Source organism: Strix uralensis, chromosome 5, assembly GCF_047716275.1.
Source record: "Strix uralensis isolate ZFMK-TIS-50842 chromosome 5, bStrUra1, whole genome shotgun sequence".
In the NCBI taxonomy this organism is placed as follows: Eukaryota; Metazoa; Chordata; class Aves; order Strigiformes; family Strigidae; genus Strix; species Strix uralensis.
Window position 1 is genome coordinate 60667333 of NC_133976.1, and position 21667 is coordinate 60688999.

General features: G+C 37.4%; 1 protein-coding gene across 5 annotated transcripts in view; it reads left to right on the forward strand.

Moving 5' to 3' along the window:
• Window positions 1-21667, forward strand: part of LARGE1 (LARGE xylosyl- and glucuronyltransferase 1) — a 354353-nt gene that overhangs the window by 73560 nt on the left and 259126 nt on the right. For 4 of the 5 annotated variants that reach the window (XM_074871306.1, XM_074871310.1, XM_074871308.1 and 1 more), the window contains one exon: window positions 14077-14263. In XM_074871306.1, coding sequence (XP_074727407.1) covers window positions 14158-14263 — 106 coding nt within the window. In that variant the 5' untranslated portion in view covers window positions 14077-14157. Of the gene's footprint in view, window positions 1-14076; window positions 14264-21667 lie in introns of those variants that run through there. The other variant, XM_074871307.1, reaches the window with a different exon arrangement.

Here is a 21667-nt window from a genome sequence, read left to right on the forward strand (position 1 = left end):
ACAGACTCCTCAATCATGTAGCTAAACCTAGAGTAAGCAGGAATGCTTGGGGAGATTGTGCCAAAAGGGATGAAGGTGTTCCTCCTCTGCATTAAAATGCTGATGTAAACTCACTCATTGACTTCTTTCTCAGTTGGAGATGAAACTGCCTGTTTCCCTGCTTTATTCCACATTGATTAACTAAAGGGAATAGAGATTGAATTCCTGGGACATATGTCATGGTAGCTGTAGGGTTTCAATTGATAATGTTATTGCTATTAGCATGCTGATCGAACTTTTTTCCCCATAAACTTTTGAATTTTTATACCTCCAAGTCTTTCATATTACTCACACAGTGAAACAGTTTTAGATGCTGTTACCCAAAATCTCTTAACCTCACAGATGGCACTAAAAACTGAACAGGAAATCCAGCATGTCATTATGAAAAAAAATAATTTAAAATATACAAAATGTGTAGACCTGATTCATTAATCTTTGTTAGTGGCACTTAGACAATATTATTGTAGTAAAATATTAATGAGGACTGAGGTGTTGCTTAGATGAGGTATTTCCACTGCAGTTAGGCTCCTTGGATGCTTCTCCTAACTTTATCATTGACATGCTGTGTAACCATAAACTCAGTTTTCCTTAAATTCTTAAATTTTTTACTTTAAAGATCCAAGGACTCCTGAAGACATGTAAATATTATGACATTTAATTTAGAGATCCTGGTATCTTAATATCAAGGTACATTACAGGAATGTTAGAAATGCTAAAAAAAAGTTGAGACCTTCAAATGAAGACTGTGAATAGCTAAAAAAACCCTGTTTATACTGCTGAAGTAGTAAAATTATATTTTCCCAAAGAACTATTTCAGTGTTTCACAACTTTTCAAGCCTGGTAAAATCCTGCTATCATTTCTGTGCAAAAGCCAGTTTTCCTCCTGAACTCTTTGGTGTAATAATTTGACAGCATCACTTTAAGTATTAGAGGAATGATACGTTCAGTATTTGATCATGTTATTGAATATAGCTTTGAAGATGACAAAAAATAACGCAAGATGTATTGCACATTCAACATTACTTCTCCTGAAGTGTTTTCAGACACTAAAAAGACATGATTCAACCTATAAATTATTTCCGTGTGAATACTTGGTAAGGTCCTCTCAACAGTTAAAATATTAAAGAACCTGTACCTTGATTGGATACTTCAGGCATACTTATTAAAGTTTATAAACAGTTTGTCACCACAATGTGTGTTGGGAAGACTGCAACATAGCAGACCCAGCTGACATGTATCTGCCTGAGCTGGTCTCAGAAATTTCAAGAGCTGCGTGAAAACAGCCTGAATTTGTGATCAATATCCAGTACTGGTTTGAACTCTCTTCTAACAGATACATGCATTTTCAGTAATGCCTACAACAGTAGTGCTAACCCCTACAATTTTCTCAGGAGCGTTGAGGAGGTGGCATTTTATGTCAAGTTCAGTTCTTGAAATTCTACTATAACTTCAGCTTTCATTTAAAAAAAGGAGAAGTTCCAGGTTTTCATAGTTGCAAGTATAATTTGAGATATGAACTTTTAAAGCTTTCCAATTTGAAGGTGTTATTTAAGAAAATGAGAAGAGCAGCCCCTTTTTCCTCTCCCCCAGCTGTTAGGGTCTCTTTTTCTTTCAGTTCTGAGACACCTGAAGTTGTCAGGCTGCTAATGCTTGTTGTTAAAATGGCCACTTAGGCAGAAATAAGACATATTGCCATAGTTTAAGGGACATTTTACAGAAACACCATTTTCTCTAGCATATTTTTCATTCAACTATACATTTTTATAGTCTTCAGCCCTTCTATCCAATTATCTAAAGCTTCAATTTCTTATTTAAAATGGTACTTATTGTCGCTTTCAACATATTTCACTGTCTCTCTCTTTCAAAATCATTTTAAGGTCAGCTATAACAATCTATATTAACAGGTTTCTTTAATCTATTCAAGTCTGTTTAAAAAGTCAAATGTTCTAACTACTGAGCTAGAAACTTACATTTCACAAGTTTTCAAATGTGAAACATTACTCTGTTTTCTTACACAGTGCTAAAAAAGTACATAAATTTTACAAAATACAATTAACATCCATATTTAGTATTTTGTCAAGTTGAAACACTTCAGGAATAAATGTATTTTCTTTTACAATTTACCTCATTTTAGAGAAATTGATTCAAATGAAGATGATTTTGCTTGGTGCCATTGAAATACAAAGTCATTGGTATGCACTTTAGAGCTAATGCACATTACTGAAAGAAACCCCTTCACATTTTTTTTCTGCTTTCACAGGGTATGTTTTCAGGTTAGGTAAGAGATAAGAAATACAGTTACGGCCAAAGAATCAGCCACTTAGGTCGTAATTTACCCTGTAGATACAAGATTATGTCTAAATATCAGCAAATGTAAGATCATGCTATTTTTAAGACTGTAGAAGACATTTTTAGCAGATGTATAAATAGCCTTACGTCACTGTGTAGGTCTATCCCTCATCTCCAACTTTGTCATTCTTAACACAAAACATTCATTTGAGCTGTCTTCACCTGATATACCAGAGCAACTCCTAATAACTGGAATACATCTTAAGTTTCTTTTAATAGCATGGAATAAAAAATATAGTCACCTCAAGGTATGCCTTGACATTTCCATAAAACAAGGTAGACAAAGTAAGTCTTATAATTCTGAAACTTTTTTGACAAATAAGGAAAAATAATTGAAAACTTAACTTCATAACTTTCAAGACCAAATTACAAGTTGCCTGTAAAATATATGCAATATATATTTTTCTCCAGCAATTAGTGGTGAAAAAAAGTCTGACTTTCTTTTAACTTGTGTATCCCAAAGTTAACATTAGTACTATGAATTGTAAATGATGACGTATTATCAAAGTTCAAAACATTTGATTTGAGCATGTTCTCTAAATTTTCAAATATTCTTAATGCAGTATCATTGTTGTATTGGAAATAAAGGATTTACCTTCTCTTTCAACTGTGCAATAATAGGTAATCACTGCAAGTATTTTATATATCTATAGTTCTAATCTTCATCAGCCAAAAAAAAAGGTCACCCAAGCCCTCTTCAGCCTTTTTAAAATCTTTTCATCAGTTGAAAAAGTAGTTAATATAAACTTGGCAGTAACCAAAACTTGTCCTACCAATGTGTATCCTCATAGCTATGGGTGAATCTTGGAAAAACAATATTATGTAATTTTTTGTCAAAATCAACCAATTTGTGTGAATCACTATAGCTAATAATAATGTGGAATATTTTTTAGAATACTACGGACTACTTTTGCCCTTCAAATAACTGCATTGTTATGTCCTATATTTTTGTATCTCCTAGCAACAAAAAAAGTTTTAAAAAGTTTTATTTTTAGAAGTGTGCTAGAAATGTTTTTGCAATCATTATATTTTCATACTGTCTGACTGACAGTTCCCCATAAGCAATGGAGAAAATCCTTCGGCATAAAATGCAGTGGTCTATAGTGTTTATTGCTATCTGTTGCAATACATATTGAGGTGTATCTTATCTTGTTGGTGAAATAACGGCCTTGGGGTCAGTGTCATGGTCCCAGTCTCTATACTGGTATAACTGAATTGACCCCCTTTAGTTTATGATTATTGTATCTGCTGTGTACCTGCAGTTTACATGGCCCATAGATTCTAAATATTGTGCCCCATATGGTTATGATAAAAGATAATGCTTATGATACAAGAACAGGACATACCATCTGTAGATAACAAAATAGACATTATATCAATGACATTTATACTGCCAAAGGCATTCCCTCCAGAGAGCACATCCAGATCTGCAGGCCAAGAGGTGAATGGCTGCCATTCACAGCACTTGGCCCCTGTAGAGTTCACCCAAGTCATGACACGATGCAAAGGGTGTATGTTGTATTTCTTGAGGCATTGCTTAATGGCAATGCCTGAATACAGCAAACATGCTGAGGCAGTGCTGGGGGATTATTACAGTGCACAGGGAGCCATCTCATCCATGCTGTCTGTAGGGAATGGTCCCTATAGTGAATCTTCTTCAAAAGTTTCCCTGATTCTGTGGCAGAAAGACCTAGCTGGATCACCCTGAAGGAAAGCCCAGGAGCCAAGAGATATATGGAGAACCATAGCAGCTCACAGATATGGAACAAGCAAGGGAGCAAGGTTATTAAACAATATTGGTACACATGGGGTTATTTTAACTGCAGCTCCATTGGTTAGACTATCTTTTCTTTAAAATATGTTTCAAATATATTATTTTAGCTTTGGTATAAGTTGAAGTTATATATGTGTATTTGTATACATATATTTGTATAAAGATATATTTAAGGATCTTTTGGCTTTAAACTATTATTAAGATCTAATATGCAGAATTGTTGCAGAAATAAGTCTTCAGTATAGAAAGCTCAGGTGTCTTTCGGAATTCACTTTGAAGGTGTGAATATTCATAATATGACTTTCAGTCCTTCCTACTTGATTGTCTCGCTCTGGTGAAGTACTTCCATCCAGTCAACAACAGTCTCAGACTAGAGAATGAGGAACTTCATCTTAATTCTCCTCTGAGACTCTTACCCAGCTTTTGTCCCACTCTCAGAAGACCTACTGTTGAAGTTACTAGAGGTTAGCTTTACTTCTGCTCTGGATTTACATTGATGATTGCCAGTATAACGCAGAAAGAGTCAAATTGTCTTAAAAGATACTAGAATATAGAAGCAGAGTTAGGAGAGACAGTAGGAAGTCTTCTTCCTCTCTTTCCCTCCCCTCATCTCAAACACCAGCCAGTGCAAAGCATTCTCTTGTGTTATATGACATGTCCATGACTGCACAGTCCTTTACATCCCTTGGTGATCTTCAGCATCATCATTATTCTGTTTTCCTTTTGGTAGAAAATATGTGGCAACCTCCCCTCTGCCCTGAAAATGATGCTTATAATCAAATTTAAAGTGGAAGTGTTAATTATGTGCATTCAAATAAGGTCATTCTTTTCAGTATATTAATTTTCTTTACAAGGGACTTGCTAAATATTTTATTATTTATTATTTCTGCACTTTAATTGTAGAGTTATAGGAACTTCGGAGAACAATGATGATGATAATGAGATCAGTAAGAGATTACAAAGACTGAAGTTCTTATGCAGAGGAACAATGAAATGTTCAGTGAAAATGACTACAATTTGAAGAAATGGAGAGAACATAGAAACCCTTAGCCCACTGCCCTTTTTCTCTAGGCAGACCACCCTCTGTCAGATTATAGTTTTTAAATGAAGAGCAAAGAGCTATCCAAATAACAGATTGGTTTGAAAGAACACTATTCAACCTGCTTTATACAGAGGATTAGACTAGATGACCTCCAGAAGTCCCTTCCAACCTAAACTATTGTACGATTCTATTAAAATACTAACTCTACACATGGAAAATTTGGATTCTTTAGTAAGTGCTTTTGCCAGTATCTCCTCTTGAGGCTATTTTCTACAGCTTTCTTCAGCTTTGATAACACCTTTCATACTCCTTTTGTAATTGCATTAAATTTACATGCCATGTCTAATACCCACATTGATCTGTGTAGTGCCAAATAAGAAGCCATGAGAAATCTGTATTTATAAATTCCAGTTTATCAAGTCCTTTTCCAGTGTTCCAGTGTTCAAGAATAGTCCTGCATGAAATAACCTAAATCCACAGCTGCCTTCCCTACTTAAAAAAGTGCCCAACACCAAATTATTCTGCAGGAGCTTTGCTTCTACATAAGGTAAAAAGGAGGAGTATGGGGGGGAAAGCACCTTTCCCATCAAAGTTGTATAGAACCCACTCAGCCCTGGGAAAGCCTAGGAGATGGATAGTCCTTGTAGTCTGCCTAGATGGTATAATATTTAAGAACAAGTATTGGACCTTGACATGCAAGGATTTCAGCAGCAAATTTACTTAAAGAAGTAGCTCACAACTCATGGTGCTGTTTGATGTTCTGTAGTAGCATCAAAGTTGAGAATGAATAAAGTGCTTAGTAAAGTACCACCATGATCATAGCGAAGGATTTGTCTTTTGCTTTTGATCATGGCCGCATATATATTACACTTTTTTCCTATTTGCCAATTCCTTGATTATTCAAATATGAAATTCTCAGCAATTCTTGGAATTTTCATTACATCATTTGTTTTATTTTTATACAAATTTGATAGAAATATTTGTGGGGTTAGTAATATTTAAGCAATATGTAGTGATGAGGTGAGAACTTTAGTGATTATATAAAAAATTCAACTTATTGTCCATTAATTATGAGAAACTTAGTCCATATTTTTTGTGAATTGATGCAGGTTGAATTGACCTATATTGGTTTATACTAGCTAAACGTTTAACCTGGGATTCTCTCTATGTTTCAGTATAAGTGTTTATGCTCATTATTATTCATGCATAGTGGACTAGATGTTAGTTGGAATTTTTGAGGATTTAAATTGAATAGCCACTATGTATTTTATGACTGGGTACAAAATTGTAGAGTCATGGAATCGTGGAACTGAGTTTGGAAGGGACTTCTGGAGACCATCTAGTTCAATCCCCTGCTCAAAGCAAGGTCAACCAAAGCAGATTGTTTAGGTCTATGTCCATTTGGGTTTTAAATGTCTTCAAGGATGAATGCTCCACAACCTCTCTGGCTGTGTCCTTGCACTGGGGAGCCCAGGCTGCATATGACACTCCAGATGTTTCTCACCAGTGGTGAGTAGAGGGGAAGTATCCAAAGGGATAGCTCCATGCATTTCTGCTTTTCTCACATACAGGGAAATTCTTTCTCCTTGCCTTCTTGGCTAGTCCTTCCTAAAAAGCCTATATCCATCCATTACCTGATTACTGTAGACAGGTGTCTCCTGTCCACATCACTCAACATCCTTTGTTTGCTGGCCCAAACCACTACTTTCTCATTTGTTAGTAAGTTTTCATCTCCTTCCTTGTTACTCAAAATTAATTCCTCACCAGTTTGTCCCCAGCCTACTGGAAAAGACACTTTTGCCCTATGTGGTCAGATGGATCCTGTCTCTTGTTACCAGTCTTCCATGCTCAGAGAGGGTCCCAAGGTTGTAAAATCAAAGTATCTTCTGCAATACCAATTTTTGACCCACAGGATCCATCCACTCCTCCTCACTGTCAAGATTGAGGAGAGAGCCACCTGAGCCCATTTCTCTCTTTTTATTTTTTAAATTTAATACAAGTATTTTATAAAGAGCAGTTTACAAGTACGATGCCAACTTCTATTTCCATCTGACAAGTAAGTAGCTTCTGTAAGCGTGTTACAAATCCCCACGTAAAACTAACTTGTAGTTTGAGATCTATGCAGTAAAATAAGGGGTTCCTTTTTTCTTTTTTTTTTAATAATAGGACTTGGCTTCACAGAGGGACATGGATTCTTTTGCAATGGAGGAACACTTCAAGCAATAATTGTTTTCTCCTGTGCAAAACTTTCTTATGAATCTTTAATCAATTTCCTTGTTAGAGCAGCTTTGTACGTAGAGGATTCTAATGAAGGTAAACACTGTTTTTCAATAAGCATCCAAGAACTTTAGCTGAGAAGCGAAGTATTAGCATCAAAATTCTTGAGAGGTGTTATGTATATTGCACATAGTGTCCTACCTCTGATTTAAAGACCATTTTGGTTTTTATGTGATTGCGTGCACACAATACCTGAGAAAAGGAATTAATGAATGGACAAACCCATAACTCTTCAGTATTTGATTATGAAAGAGAAAGATGCCCTGGTATAGAGGCAGGGAGAACAATGATGCAGCAACATGCTGATGTTTTATTCCAGCCAAGAACAGGTAGCATGTCACTTTTTCCTCCTGCCTTTATTTCAGATGGAGAGGCCTGCATTTGGAAAGATGCGGAGCTTTGTCTTTTTGTTAAGCCTGAAATTCAGATATGTAATAATGCTGTGGTCTGAATGTAAACCATAATTCTGGAGCAGAATTGCTTTATTATTGAAAGATTCTCTATCAGAGTTATTACTGGTGGTTGATCATGTCTCTAGTGTGTTTATAATTCAATGATATTGGGATCTCAAATACTAAGGTGTTCTTAGTATGTATATGTAGTATCTTGCTAGACTTCTGCCATACACAAACCAAGTCAGGCTCTGTTTCACTTTCTTTGAACTGTGCTGAGTCCTGAGATAAATTGAGGAGTCAGGAAATACTGGTGCTATATGCTCTTATAGGTGAGGGGATAGAGTAAAGCAGAGTTTGGAGAACTCATTGAAAAACAAGGTCAGTAGCTGCTTTGAAAATAAGTATAATTCTTGGATTGCAAATGAAATGTGAGTAACAGGCAAGATTGATCTTTCTGTCATGACTGTGTTTTGTTACTGCTATCTCTTTCAAGTGACAGATTTTTTTTCTCCTCATATTAACAGTGACATTTTACTGGAGGGTTAAGAAAAGATTCTTACCCCGTTGATCTTACATTGTGTCATTCCTTGATAGTATTTTTTCAAGTTGCAGGCTTTACTTCTTTTGAGTAGTCTAGGCTTGAAAGGAAAAGGAATTCCATTAAAAATGCATATATAGATACATACATGTAACATACATATAAAGGAATATATGTGAATGAAAAAGGAAAAATGTGAAAGGGTATTACTTATTTACTTCTCTTCATCTGTGAATACTGTCAGGATAGATTCCCATTCCTGTGGTGGTGTTTCTTATAGCTGGAACCTTCTAGAAAACTTTGATTAACAGGAGACTAATAGAATTTTCTTTGAACCATGGCACATACTGAGTGAAGATGTAAAAGAAGGTGTCAATCCTGTGTGTCCTTGGAGCAGTTAGCACAGTTCCAAGCCAGAATTCATTTGTGCTGTCAACTTTTCTCTCTTACAGATAGAATTATAGCTATTTTCTTGTAACTAGTTCAGAAGGAATAAATTTGGTAGCATTTGGAAACTCTGCTGTAATCTACTCCTTTAAAGTGGCTTCATAGAACTTCTGAGGTGAATGCTGAGTCTGAGTTTACTCCAAATCCTTCTTTAAAGTCACGATAACCATAGAATTAAGAAGTCCAATTTGAAGGGAAGATCTTCAATGCCAAGAAAATTTAGAGTTTGGGAGCAAAGAGAGCCTTAGATTTGTTTCCGTAGCATGTTCTTTCATGTGGGAGAAGAAGAAGAGGTTGATGAGAGAGGAGATGGCATTTTCGTTCAAAACGCTATTTCTGTTCTAAGAACTCAATAAGTGGAGTATGTTAACAAAGGGATGTTTATTTCAATAAAGATTTACCATTTAATTCTTTGATCTTTTATTTTGTAATGGTGAGTTTAATCCACACTCTGTCTTTATGGTACCAAACTTTTCTCTAACAAATAATCTGTCACATGTCAACCAACTTCCATTACTGGTAGACTGCAAAGCTGCAAGATAAAAGTGGACTATCAAGGAGTAAACTCATTATAAACCCATATTAGCAACATTTTAAAGAAAAAGAGAAAAATACTGGCTACGATACTGCTTTTTATTTTAGATTGTTTATATTTTGAGTCTGGCAAAAAATTGTGAAAAATCTCTTGTAAGGGACAGATGCTACACTGACACAGAGCCAAGGGAAAAGCTTTACAGTAGAAATTGTTCATTGACTCTGTGAGTGCAAGTATGGAAAAGCAGAAAGAATTATATAACATTAATTCAAGAAACATAGCAAGGACAAGGCACAGGATCGGTGTATAAACAGCTTTAACTGTATATATTCATTTCAGTGGCTCTGAAAACAAATGGAAGATTACTGGGATAAGATTAACTGTAACAAATGCAAGGAAATGTATAAAGCAGTTGGAAAAGTTTTTTATAGCAGAGCAGTTAAAACTTGTTAATTGTGTTTGGTTTTTGTTTTCATAATTACTTCTATTGTTCCATTGAACTCCTGCTGAATGTCTGACATAGTTGAGCTGTCATGCCGCAATTAAAAAAATAAATGAATAGAAGCTGAATACCAATGTGATTAGTGTTGTGTTACGTGCTTTAATATATGTACTGCTCATACTGGTTGAGAGCTGCTTCACACTTAGCTAATCCTTGATTTAAAACAAAACAACCACTCTGATAAGGTAGTGTAGTCAATGGAAGCATTTGACCGTATGTGAAGGTAACAAAAGTCATTCCATTCACTGTTGCATGTGGTAAGAAGGTCATGAGTAAGTCTTTGTAATGAGAAACTGAATTTATTTTAAGTCCCACTGTGACCCCATACACAGGTATCGTCCAAGCTAGTAGCCTTTTATAGCACCATTAGCAGTAATCAAGGATTGAGGATGCTGTATTAATGTCTGTTGTTCTGTACACGTGCAGTAGGTTTATAAATGTTGAACTGGGTGTATTGTAGAAGTGTAGAGTATCTGATTTACTGACAGACATACATGCATGATGTACATACAGCTAACTTTTGTGGATATTACTTAATCAGATTTCTAAAATATAATTGTATGATGCTCTTGAAACACATTCAATACATTAAAAATTTAAAAAAATTAAAAAATATAAAAGATAAGACCAAGGCAAAATGATATCCTGAAAATGCACGCACCTTCTCTGTATCTTCCGCATGGGCAGAAGATTTCATTGTGTCTGGACAAGTGAAGCTGAGACCATGTTTCAAACTGCAACGCCCTTACCAGAAACTCTCTCAACTCCTCCCTTTCACTCTGGGGCTATCTTGATCTCCCTTGCTTTGAGATAAAGTTGGCTAAAGTTCCTGATGTTCCCTGTGGCTCAGTTAAGTGTATCTGAAAATACTAACATTGGGCAACAGATAAAGAGGAGCCACTGGCTATTTTTAGATCAGAGTATTGCATCTAGATCCTGTGCTTAAATTGGACAGTTACTTCCTCATCCTTTTTTTTTTTTTCTTCCAACATATTTCATGCTATGTGTGTCTGAATACAGGTATTTAGTTTGCACAGCTGTTGAGACTGAAAGCTATCTGGAGGAATACTGCCTGGATTTGTGTAAATGGAGTCAACCATTTTACAGTGTTTGTTATTACTGAAAAGATGAATATAGCTAGCAATGTCACATCTGAAGTAGCTTCATTTTTAGCCTGTATTGTACATCAAACTCCTTTCTAAGACCTTTTAGGCAGGTGACAGTCTGATTCAGTAGGACTGTGGCTTGAGGAGCAGTGGATGCTGCAGAAGTCTGAAAGGCAATGGCACACTCATATGGTGGAAATGTGCACGGTGCTACTCTGTTCTGTGCTCAGTCCTTGCTGCAGCCAGTGTTGTCAGTCACTTTCCTTTCATGACAGATAACAATCTGGCACCTGTTGAACTGAAAGGAAAACAAAGTCAAAGAACTGCAATATTTTCTTTCAATTTATTTGACAATGGTATGTTAGGTAAAAGTCTTTATGAGTAAAAGCAATAATGAATACATAATTGAGTCCAAAGCTTTTCCTTTAAGCTAAGCATCTTCATTACCATTCATGGACCTTTTATACAATTTCTTGTGTAGGGTTTGCACATGATGCATTGTCTAGTTTGGAAAAAAATACTTAGGACGTACGGTGATTTTTATACACTGAAAATGAATATTTAAGACTCAAGGGAAGCAATTCACAACTTTGGGGAAGTGGGGAGATAGTAGAAATTTCCTTTAAAATAGTTTATGGCTCTTTTCTCTTTTAAAGCACCATTAAAAGAAATTATCTCAACATTTCCTAGGGTGATCCATCACAAGTTGACTTGCCTGTCTAGGATTTTCCCAAATGTCTTCCTAGTTAGATAAAAGATGCGCATGAATGTGCAGAATGATTTGACTGTTTGGTCTGAATGACAATTTGTAGACAACTGAATTTGCCACATTCCCAGCTTTCATTTGTAGCTGAATTGGAAGTTCAATGTTGCTCCTTATACTTTCTTAATTTGTTAGGGTACTTTACCTTCATGGGCAGAAAATCTGGATCTTGTCCTCCACGTCGACCTGTTCAGAAACTTAACTTGCATGGATATTTAAAAGAATATATAGGAAAAATTGAGCTATTTCTTAAATGTGCAGCTCCAGGATGTTAATCCACTACCAGCACTATAACCCCAAGCTTCAGAGCCTGGATGTCATTATCCCAAAAACTTGTAGCAGTGTCCTTGTAACAGCATGACTTCAGAAACATGTATTCTTTACTCTTACTTTGCCACCTGTGGGTTTTGCGGGTAGCCTTGACAGAAGCAGTATGTATCCAGTGCATGTTGCATTACAAGATGTGGCTATTTGAGAATGACCCTGCTTGTGAGTTTATTTTTTCAAAGATTTCCTCTTCCATGCTCAGATTGATATGTGTGGTGCACGCCATGATGTTAAAGAAAAAAAATATTCCTACTCAAAGTAAACGATTCTGTGCACTTTATGATATGCACACATATAGCAAGTGTAAAACACAGAAGCCAGGAAAATTACCTGTGTTTTTCAAGTAAGCATGTAAAGGACTCTCTTCAGAGTAGTTGCACAAGCTATGTGATGTAAGGAAAAGAAATGAAAGGTAATCGTTATCCAAATACAGTGAATAAAGGTAAGAGTTCTCCACAATTTATCTACCAAATGTGTGTCTCTAACAGTGACTCTGATACCACAGTTGTCAGTATTAAGTCTGTCCACATATTTTGTGCAAAATCTCTGTAGCGAGCCATTCATTGCGCTGAAAAGCTGACACAATGGAATGCTTTTTGTGCTGGCTCTGGACAAATTACAGTCCATTTTATTAGTTCCAAGGTCAGAGTGTTATCATGGCTCTTGAACTGTAGTGTAGTAAAGTGGGCTATATTGAACGTTTGAGGAACAGCTGTAAGTTTGCTTGATTACAGCAGCTAGGTATCTCCAGCAGCAGAGTTCTTTGTCTGAACCCATTTCTCTTGTCTATAATTCTCATTTTTGCTGTAATTTGATTTCAGACTTGACTTTCACTGCAGTATAGGTGGAGTTGTAGAGCTCAGACATATTTTCAAGACACACAGTAGCAGCTGTTAATAAGTCAGTGTAGGAATGCTTTAATTGCTTATTTCAGCTCTAAGTGCTAGTTTAAGCATAAGCCAAAGGGCTCTGTTATTAAACACCTTGTACTGCTATAGTCTGTGTTTCTTTCCCTATGATTCTTGTAGACCAATTCTTTTTCTAAAATTAGAAAACATAAGCCCTTTCACACAAAACCTGTTCTAGGTTTGCATGGACTTAATACTTCCCTTTCCTTCTCCAACTTCTCTAGTCTAACCTTTCCTCCCTTTTCAAAAAAACCCCAAATGATGTGAAACATTATTTTCATGCCCTGCATGCCTGCACTGGTGTGGAAATATTATTTTCCTTTGAATAGATATAATCAGATTATTTCGCCATTTTGGCCCCTCTGAAATGCAGAACAGTTATTTAAATAAATTAAGATCAGATTTTTTTTTTCTCATAAAAACAGTGGTACTCTCCAGAATCCCCTTCTTTTCTCATAGCATGCATCTCTAAAGCTCCTGGTACTCCCATTTGTGACTAAAGAAGCTTCCTCGCCCGTTTGCTCTTCCTCTTCTCCCCTTTTATATGGTAGTTCATCAGCGTTGCTTTTTGATTAACAGTGTGGGTCATTTTAATAACATCCCTCTGCCCTCAAATTTTACCTTTCATTTTTCAGTTCACTCTCTTGAGTTCATGACCACCTGCAGCCAGCTCATTGATTCACTGGTTTGACTTTTGCTCTTTGGGAGCAGGTGAAGAAATACGGGTGGCTTTCTCTTATCTGCCCCGGGGCACCTACACACATAGGCATCAAAGAACCCCGAGTTTCTGTAGAGTAAAAGGGTGGCAAAAAAGCAAATGGTGATGTCTCTTTGTAAGATTAGCTTAGTGTGTATTTAGGTGATATGATGTGTTTTATTGACTTACTGTCTTAGTCTGACTTCTAAAACTTGCTTTATTATTAAGTAGTTGTGGATAATTTTGAAATGGTACTGCTTTGCAATTGCAGTAACCCTATTTTTAGCATTGCTCTATTAACTCTTTAGGAACACTGGCATAGTTTAACTTTATGTAGAGAGATAAGCTGTTAAAATATTTTTTCCTTTCCTTTTCAGGGAGTAATATGTGGGAGGCTGTGGACTATTTGCTTCCGACATAGGAACAGCACTGGGTTGGGAATCTGCACTCCAGAGAGAATGCTGGGAATCTGCAGAGGGCGACGGAAATTCCTGGCTGCCTCTCTGACCGTCCTTTTTGTCCCAGCCATTACATGGATTTATCTGTTTGCTGGGAGTTTTGAAGGTAGGAGGGGAATAATGACTGGGGGTGGGGGTGGAGTATTGAATGATCTGTATCAGGGCAGACAAATGCAGATCAGTCATCACTGATTTTATTTAAATAAATCTGGTTTGGCTTGCATAGGAAATAGTTCTCAAGGTGCAGATTTCAAGCTAGGGTCTTCCTTGCCATGTTCTCACTGATGAGAAGGAGGTAATTACTGGTCCCGGTTATTTGATTTTTCCTCTCATCTTTGTACTTTCAAAAAGTGCAACAAAAAAACCCACCTTACTCATCTCTTCTCTGTGTTTTCTGATTTTTAAAAGTTGTAAGATTTTACTTTTAATTAAAATTAACGTCTCATTTGAGATCTGCCCTTAATATTATTTAAAAGTGTTTTAAAATGCATCCATATGTATTCTGGACACTCTTTGCACAACTCCTGTTTTTATGGACCTGTGTATTAGACCGTATATGTATGGGTGACATGGGGCACTAAGTCAGATTTTGGGACACAAAGCAGTGTCTAGCTGTGAGAGCATGGAGGGCCTACAGTGCAAGTCAGGGAAAAGCGTGTCTGGCATGATTCTTTACATCGTGGGCTCTGCTAGGTTGTGGTCACTCAGCTGCAGGCTTTCTTTTGTCTCGTGGTCCAGTGCGCTGCTTCTCACTTGACTGGGGAACACATGGTGGTACCTAGTTTGTGGAATATCAGACAGTGGTGGGATGCTGCTCTATGAGGTGTAAATGTAGCAGCGAAGAATTCTGTGAAATGTTTTATGGGCTCCTGATTTAGTTATATAAATACCTACATGGCCAAAACTTCATGAGGCTCCTCTCTTGCCTTTGTGTGAAGATTATTAGTTCTGGACACTGCCTCTATGGTTATTCTGCTAGAAGGCTGAAGACAGAAAATCAATGAATATGTATATATAATCTCTTTATATAAAATCAGTTTGAATTCATATTCTTCTGGGTGGCGGTGGGTTTCTATAGCTGGAATATCTTTCTGTCCTCTTCTTTCTTCAGGTGGAGATGCTCAGGTTTATAGGTACATTGACTTGCAGCTATATAACTAGCAGTTTTTATAATCAGACTTGGAATAACCACTACTTTGTCTTTTAAATTGTCTATCTGATGAACTTTTTTTCTGGCACTGAAGGAGTTCAGTGATACATCAGTTAGGTAAGGTTAGAAGATGTTGGATCTCCTATTTTTTGTTACTTTGTAAACTTTTTTTTTTTTTTGAGATGGAGCTTTTTATGTTTGGCAATAGGTGTGTTATTTTGGCAAGAGTAAAAAAAGCTGTTTATCATTTCTAGTTAGCATGAGGAAAGGTGTTTCAGTCTTTTAAAAACATTTCAGACACTAGTTTACAGTCTGATAATTTTAAAAAGGCATTGTTTAAAATGTCAAGCTTCTTTCATGTTTCAAAACAAAATCAGATTCCAAGTTAAATTACAAGTAAGAACATATAAAGATTTTTTTTTTGTGTATTACATACATGTCTGAATTAGTTGTGTGCCAGGTACAAATATTTACTTATGCAAATTTATTTGGTTACTTAAAATTCTGCCTTAATGAGCAGCAACTCTGTAAGTTCATTCTAGAATGAAACTCATATGGGATTCATGTTAAATTGGAAATATGAGGGGTGCTGGCTGCATACTTGAAAACTAATGATGTGGCAGGCAGAACAGTACTGATTTTGTTTGATTTTTAAAGGGTGAGCAAATGCAGGCCTCACCTTTTTGCTTTTAGAAGAATATTATGCTGTCTTGTTTTAATGACTATTTTGTGTCCACAATTGATAATGGCATGCTCCTTTAAATTCCTGTGTGTGTAGAATCCTTTGTTTTTACAGAGAGTGCAATACAAATCTTGAAATTTGCTGCTACATGGTATTTGAAGTGACTTAAAGCTCTCAGTGTGACTTAAACTTAAATGCAAACCAGGGAGCAAAACCCATTACCTATTAGGAAGCCTTGCACTGGAAAAGGACTGGAAATTATATGAAGTTAGTAACTCTTTCTGTTATTTTTCTGTAACTGTTCTCTTTTAATTTTTGAATGGGGCATGATTTAATCTTTGTTGGTTAAAAACTAAGGTCAGTTAGAATATTTATTTAGCCAAATAATAGCTAGCATTTTCGTTAACTTGTAGGTATTATGGGCAGAGAGTTAAAGCCATTTTGTCATTTTATATTACTTTTTGTTTTGTACTCCACTGTGGTTCACACAGTTTACTTATGTTTTAAGCTCTCTGTGTATACTTGCATAAAAAGTGTCCCACAACAGCATTGTGCCTTGATTTGAACCCAGCAGGAGTGGAGAGTCCTCTCTGTTTTCTGGCACTAGTTTCTTTGATTAATCACAGGCAGTGCTAGAAGTTTTCTTTTCAGTTCACAGAATCACAGAATCATCTAGGTTGGAAAGGACCTTGAAGATCATCTAGTCCAACCGTTAACCTAACACTGACAGTTCCCAACTACACCATATCCCTAAGCACTATGTCAACCCAACTCTTAAACACCTCTGGGGATGGGAACTCCACCACCTCCCTGGGCAGCCCATTCCAACACCTAACAACCTGTTCTGTAAAGAAATGCTTCCTAATATCTAGTCTAAACCTTCCCTGGTGCAACTTGAGGCCATTCCCTCTTGTCCTATCACTTGTTACTTCATTAAAGAGACTCATCCCCATCTCTCTGCAACCTCCTTTCAGGTAGTTGTAGAGGGCGATGAGGACTCCCCTCAGCCTCCTCTTCTCCAGACGTTCATCTGGTTTTAGATTCAAGTAACCAGTTCTTGTTATATTTTTCTCCACTAAGTTAAAGAAATTGTCAGTACCTGATATCTTCATAGTCTCACTTAATTGTTCAGGGTGGAAGGGACCTCAGGAGTTCTCTGGTTAAACTCCTACTCGAATCAGGGTGGGCTTTGGGATCAGGCAAGATTTCTTAGGCCTTTATCCAGTTGTGTCTCAAAAACTTCCAAGGACAGAGACTACATGGCCTCCCTGGGCAACTTGTGCCACTGCTTGACTGTCCTCGGGTGGAAGAGTTTCTCCTTACATCTAATTTGAACCTCCCTTGCTTCTTTCTATTTATGTCTGATGTCACTTATCTCCTCACCATGCATTGCTGTGAAGAGCCTGGTTCCCTCTTCTTGTAATTTGATTGTAGGTACTGGGGGGCTGCTGGTAAGTCTCACAGAGCCTTCTCTTCTCCAGGCTGAACAAGCCCAGGGCAAGCACTTCAGCCCCCATACAACCTGATAGCCCTGTGCTAAACTTCATCAATGTCATTCTTATATTTGGGACCCCAGACTGGACGCGGTGTTCCAGATGCTGTCTAATGAGTACCAAGTAAAGGGGAATAGTCGCTTCCCTCAGTCAATTTGGTATGTTTCCATTGATACAGCCCAGGATGCAGTTGGCTTTCATCACTGCCCAGGCATACTGCTGGCTCATGTTCTGGCCACCAGGACTACAGGTCCCTCCCAGTAGGACTAGTCCACAGCCTGTGCCATTATGAGAGGGTTAGTCCTTCCCAGGTACAGGACTTTGCTTTGTTCATTCCTCCAGCCTGTCTAGGTCCCCCTGGGTGGCACCCTTGCCTGTAAGCTTATTGACTGCAACTCCCAGGCTTGGCGTCATTTGCAGTCTTGGTATGGGTGAATTCTGATTTCTCCTTGAAAAGAACTAGTTGCAGAATAGACACTGAGGAACCCCACATGTAACTGGCTTCCAGACAGAGCATGAATGAGTAACCATCACCCTTTGAACCCAACATTCCAGCTAGTTTTTCACCCATCTAGTAGTCTACCCATATAGACTGTAAAATCCCAGCTTGGATACAAAGATGCTGTGGGAGACCATACTCAAAGCTGTGGTAAATACAGCATCAACTGGTCATCTCTTATTCACATATCTAGTCATTTCATCATAGAAGGCAGTCAGGTTGGTCAAGATGACTTACTCTTGATGAATCCGTGCTAATTATTCCCCTGTCAGGCCTGGGTATGTTTCCGTTTGAAGATACTTACATATAGTAGTCAAATCACCTCTCAGTCTTTTTTTCACTAAGCTGTAAAGGTTGAGCTAGCTGAGTTGTCATAGCAAAGAATGTTGTGCTCTTCTTTGATATTCTTTTGCATTTTTGTTTGTTTGTATGTTTCAGGGCTCTAGAATCTCTCCGATACCGATATCTGCAGTGATGTGTCCAAAAATTACATGTTCTTGATGTAATTAAGAATTACATTACTCATCCATCTGTTTATATCTAAGAACTTAAGTTATTCATTTGCCATAGCATGGTAGTGGGATCACATTTAAAAGCCGTTAATAAGCTCTTAGTGAATCTGTAATATAAAATATGCCCTAATGTGGTTCATTCCCATGTTCTGCTTTTTAAATAGTTTGCAATTCTTTAGGACAGAATTTTTGTTTCATTTTGGGTTTTGTTTCTCTTGTCAGAAAGTACATTGCAGCCTGATAGTTCACAGTTGTCACTCAGACACTGCCAGTAAGACCCTTCCGTTGGAATATTCATTGGATGTAGCACTACCCAAGCTGTGAAAACAACAGCTACTAAAAGCCTCATTAATCATATATAAATATCTATTAAGGTTATGAACTAAAATATTAAAGAGGATTTTGAATATTGTGTAGCCTTTGAACGTACCTGGTTACTGTGGTTGTTTTCAATAATGCACAAGGACAGCATCATTTCAGTTATCAGTTACTTTGAATGAAAAAGCTAATTGTTCCAACATTCTTAAATTACACTCAAAAGGCAAGGTAATAGAGTAGGAAAGATGGAGTGCATTTAAAACAGGGAAGAGGAAATAATCAAATAATATATGATGAATTTTCATTAGAAAGAAAATAGCAATTTCATTAACCATTAGTAAGCTCCAGAAATAGCATAATTTCCAAGCTATATGCAGCAGTTTTCTATGCCCTTTACTATGTAAAATGGAGACTTAGAACTGTAATTTGACACGTGCTCTCTAGATTACTGATTCCTTAAAAAAATATCCACTGTGGCTATGTGGCTTCAGCAGATTCACAGCCCCCTCTGTTTTGATTAAAATATAGTTGAGTTAGCAGTTTCTGTGTAGTGGATCCACTTGAGGATGAAAGCCCTGAACTGTCTGTGTAGGGCACTTGTGTAGAACATATTTCACAGGAAAGGAAGAATCAGTAATGTAACCTTAAGATGAAAACTGTAGAAGTTGTGTGAGATCATGTAGGGAGTCTGTGAGAGAGCACGAAGTTGACTGTTTTTTCTTAACTGCCAGGGTAACATTTTAAAAACAGAGCCTGTCTTCTTTCCTGGGACTTGCCTTTCTCAATTGTCTTCTTTTCACTCCAGTGTTGGGCGACTTTCATTCTCCGACAGTACATTTTAGTTCAAGTAATCTGTAGAGACATAATTGAAGCCAGAGTTGAGCAAACACCTCATAAAATACAATAAGGTGAAATGAAGGAAGGCTGCAAATATTCATCTTAGTATTTAAATGGATTCAGTTTGATGCTGTTCACACTCTTTTTGTGTATGCTTTCCATAAATATTCTAGTGAATATGTTAATTGGGAAGACTGTCTACAGAAACAATGAATACCCAGTTTTAATATTCATGGGAAGCAGATTTTGAAATCATATTCATGAATACTTGAATCAGAAAACTGATTCTGGGAGTTCAGCTTTATCCAGTTAAATGCCATGATCTATGCGTGTGATGAAATCTGCCTGAATTTTTAATACTTGCAATAAGTTGCTCATAGGAAGAGGCAAACAAATAATTAATAGCTAAAATGTCTATCAGATACTTGCAACTGATGAACAATCATCAGAAAATAATCCCTTCACAGATAATGTAATCAGAAAGTGGCAAAATCTAAAATTGCTTTTTTCATTACGATTCACTCAGTTTGCCTGAGTTTTATCTGCTGTGTATCTCAAAAGGATTAAACAAGAAAACTTAATCCAGTGTCCATTTAAAGCAGAAGTTTAAACCTCTGTATTGATCCTGTCTTTCTAATAAAGTTCTGAGAAAAGAGGTCCAGAAAGGGTGCCTCTGCATATAATAAAGATGTTGCTCTGATGGGTGCTTGAACAGATTTACAGGAGGTGTGTTTTAGTTAAGATTGGCTTCATATCAACCACTTAATAAAAGCTGTTTCTATGTACATTTCCACTCTGAAGTAATTGGTGCTGGTTTACTCCTCTCCTGTTACTTTTTTTTTTTTTTTAGGAGATATGCTGAGAATTGTCACTTAAGCACCTCTATCTCAGTTGAAATCAAGATGCATTCTTAAGTTTGTTCACAGTTTTTACTTGGGGATCCCAGAAGAATAAAATCACTCACAACAGTAAAGACCTCAGGCTTATGCCAAGTTTTTTTCTTTATCCTGGAAAACTTGTCTTTCTATGAAACCCTTGTGATTTGGATATACCAACTACTGAGGAAGTTTGGTTGAAGTATACTGTTGACCAGTCCCTGTTATGAAAGCTGTACATGCTTATTCTTTCATAAAAGTAAAGTAAGCTGTAGGCTTACCTTCTTTCATCTCTATACATCTCTTGATTGGATGGAATGGTTTTTTTGTTTCTAAACAGTTTTGTCTTGGCTTTCTTTTTCTAGTCAGCTCTTAGTTTGTAATTTTTGGCAGAATCATAAAGGTCAGAATGAAAAGGAATTCTGTGAGCAGGAATAAATTGCCAGTGGACTGTCAGCTTGACTTCGGTGCCCGGGAAGCTGATGGAGCAGCTCATCCAGAGTACCATCATACAACACATGCGGGACAACCAGATGATCAGGCCCAGTCAGGATGGGTTTATGAAAGGCAGGTCCTGCTTGACAAACCTGATCTCCTTCTACGACAGGGCAACCTGCTTATTGGATGAGGGAAAGGCTGTGAATGTTGTCTACCTTGACTTTAGTAAGGCCTTTGACACCGTTTCCCACAGCATTCTCCTGACAAAACTGGCTGCTCATGGCTTGGATGGGCACACACTTCACTGGGTAAAACACTGGCTGGATGGCCGGGCCCAGAGAGTTGTGGTGAATGGAGTTAAATCCAGTTGGCGGCCGGTCATGAGTGGTGTCCCCCAGGGCTTATCTTTGGGGCCACTCCTGTTTAACATCTTTATTGATGATCTAGATGAGAGGACCGAGTGCACCCTCAGTAAGTTTGCAGATGACACCAAGTTGGGTGGGAGTGTTGATTGGCTCGAGGGTAGGGAGGCTCTGCAGAGAGACCTGGACAGGCTGGAGCGATGGGCTAAGGCCAACTGTATGAGCTTCAATAAGGCCAAATGCCGGGTGCTGTACTTTGGCCACAACAACCCCCAACAGCGCTACAGGCTTGGGGAGGAGTGGCTGGAGAGCTGCCAGTCAGAGAGGGACCTGGGGGTGTTGAT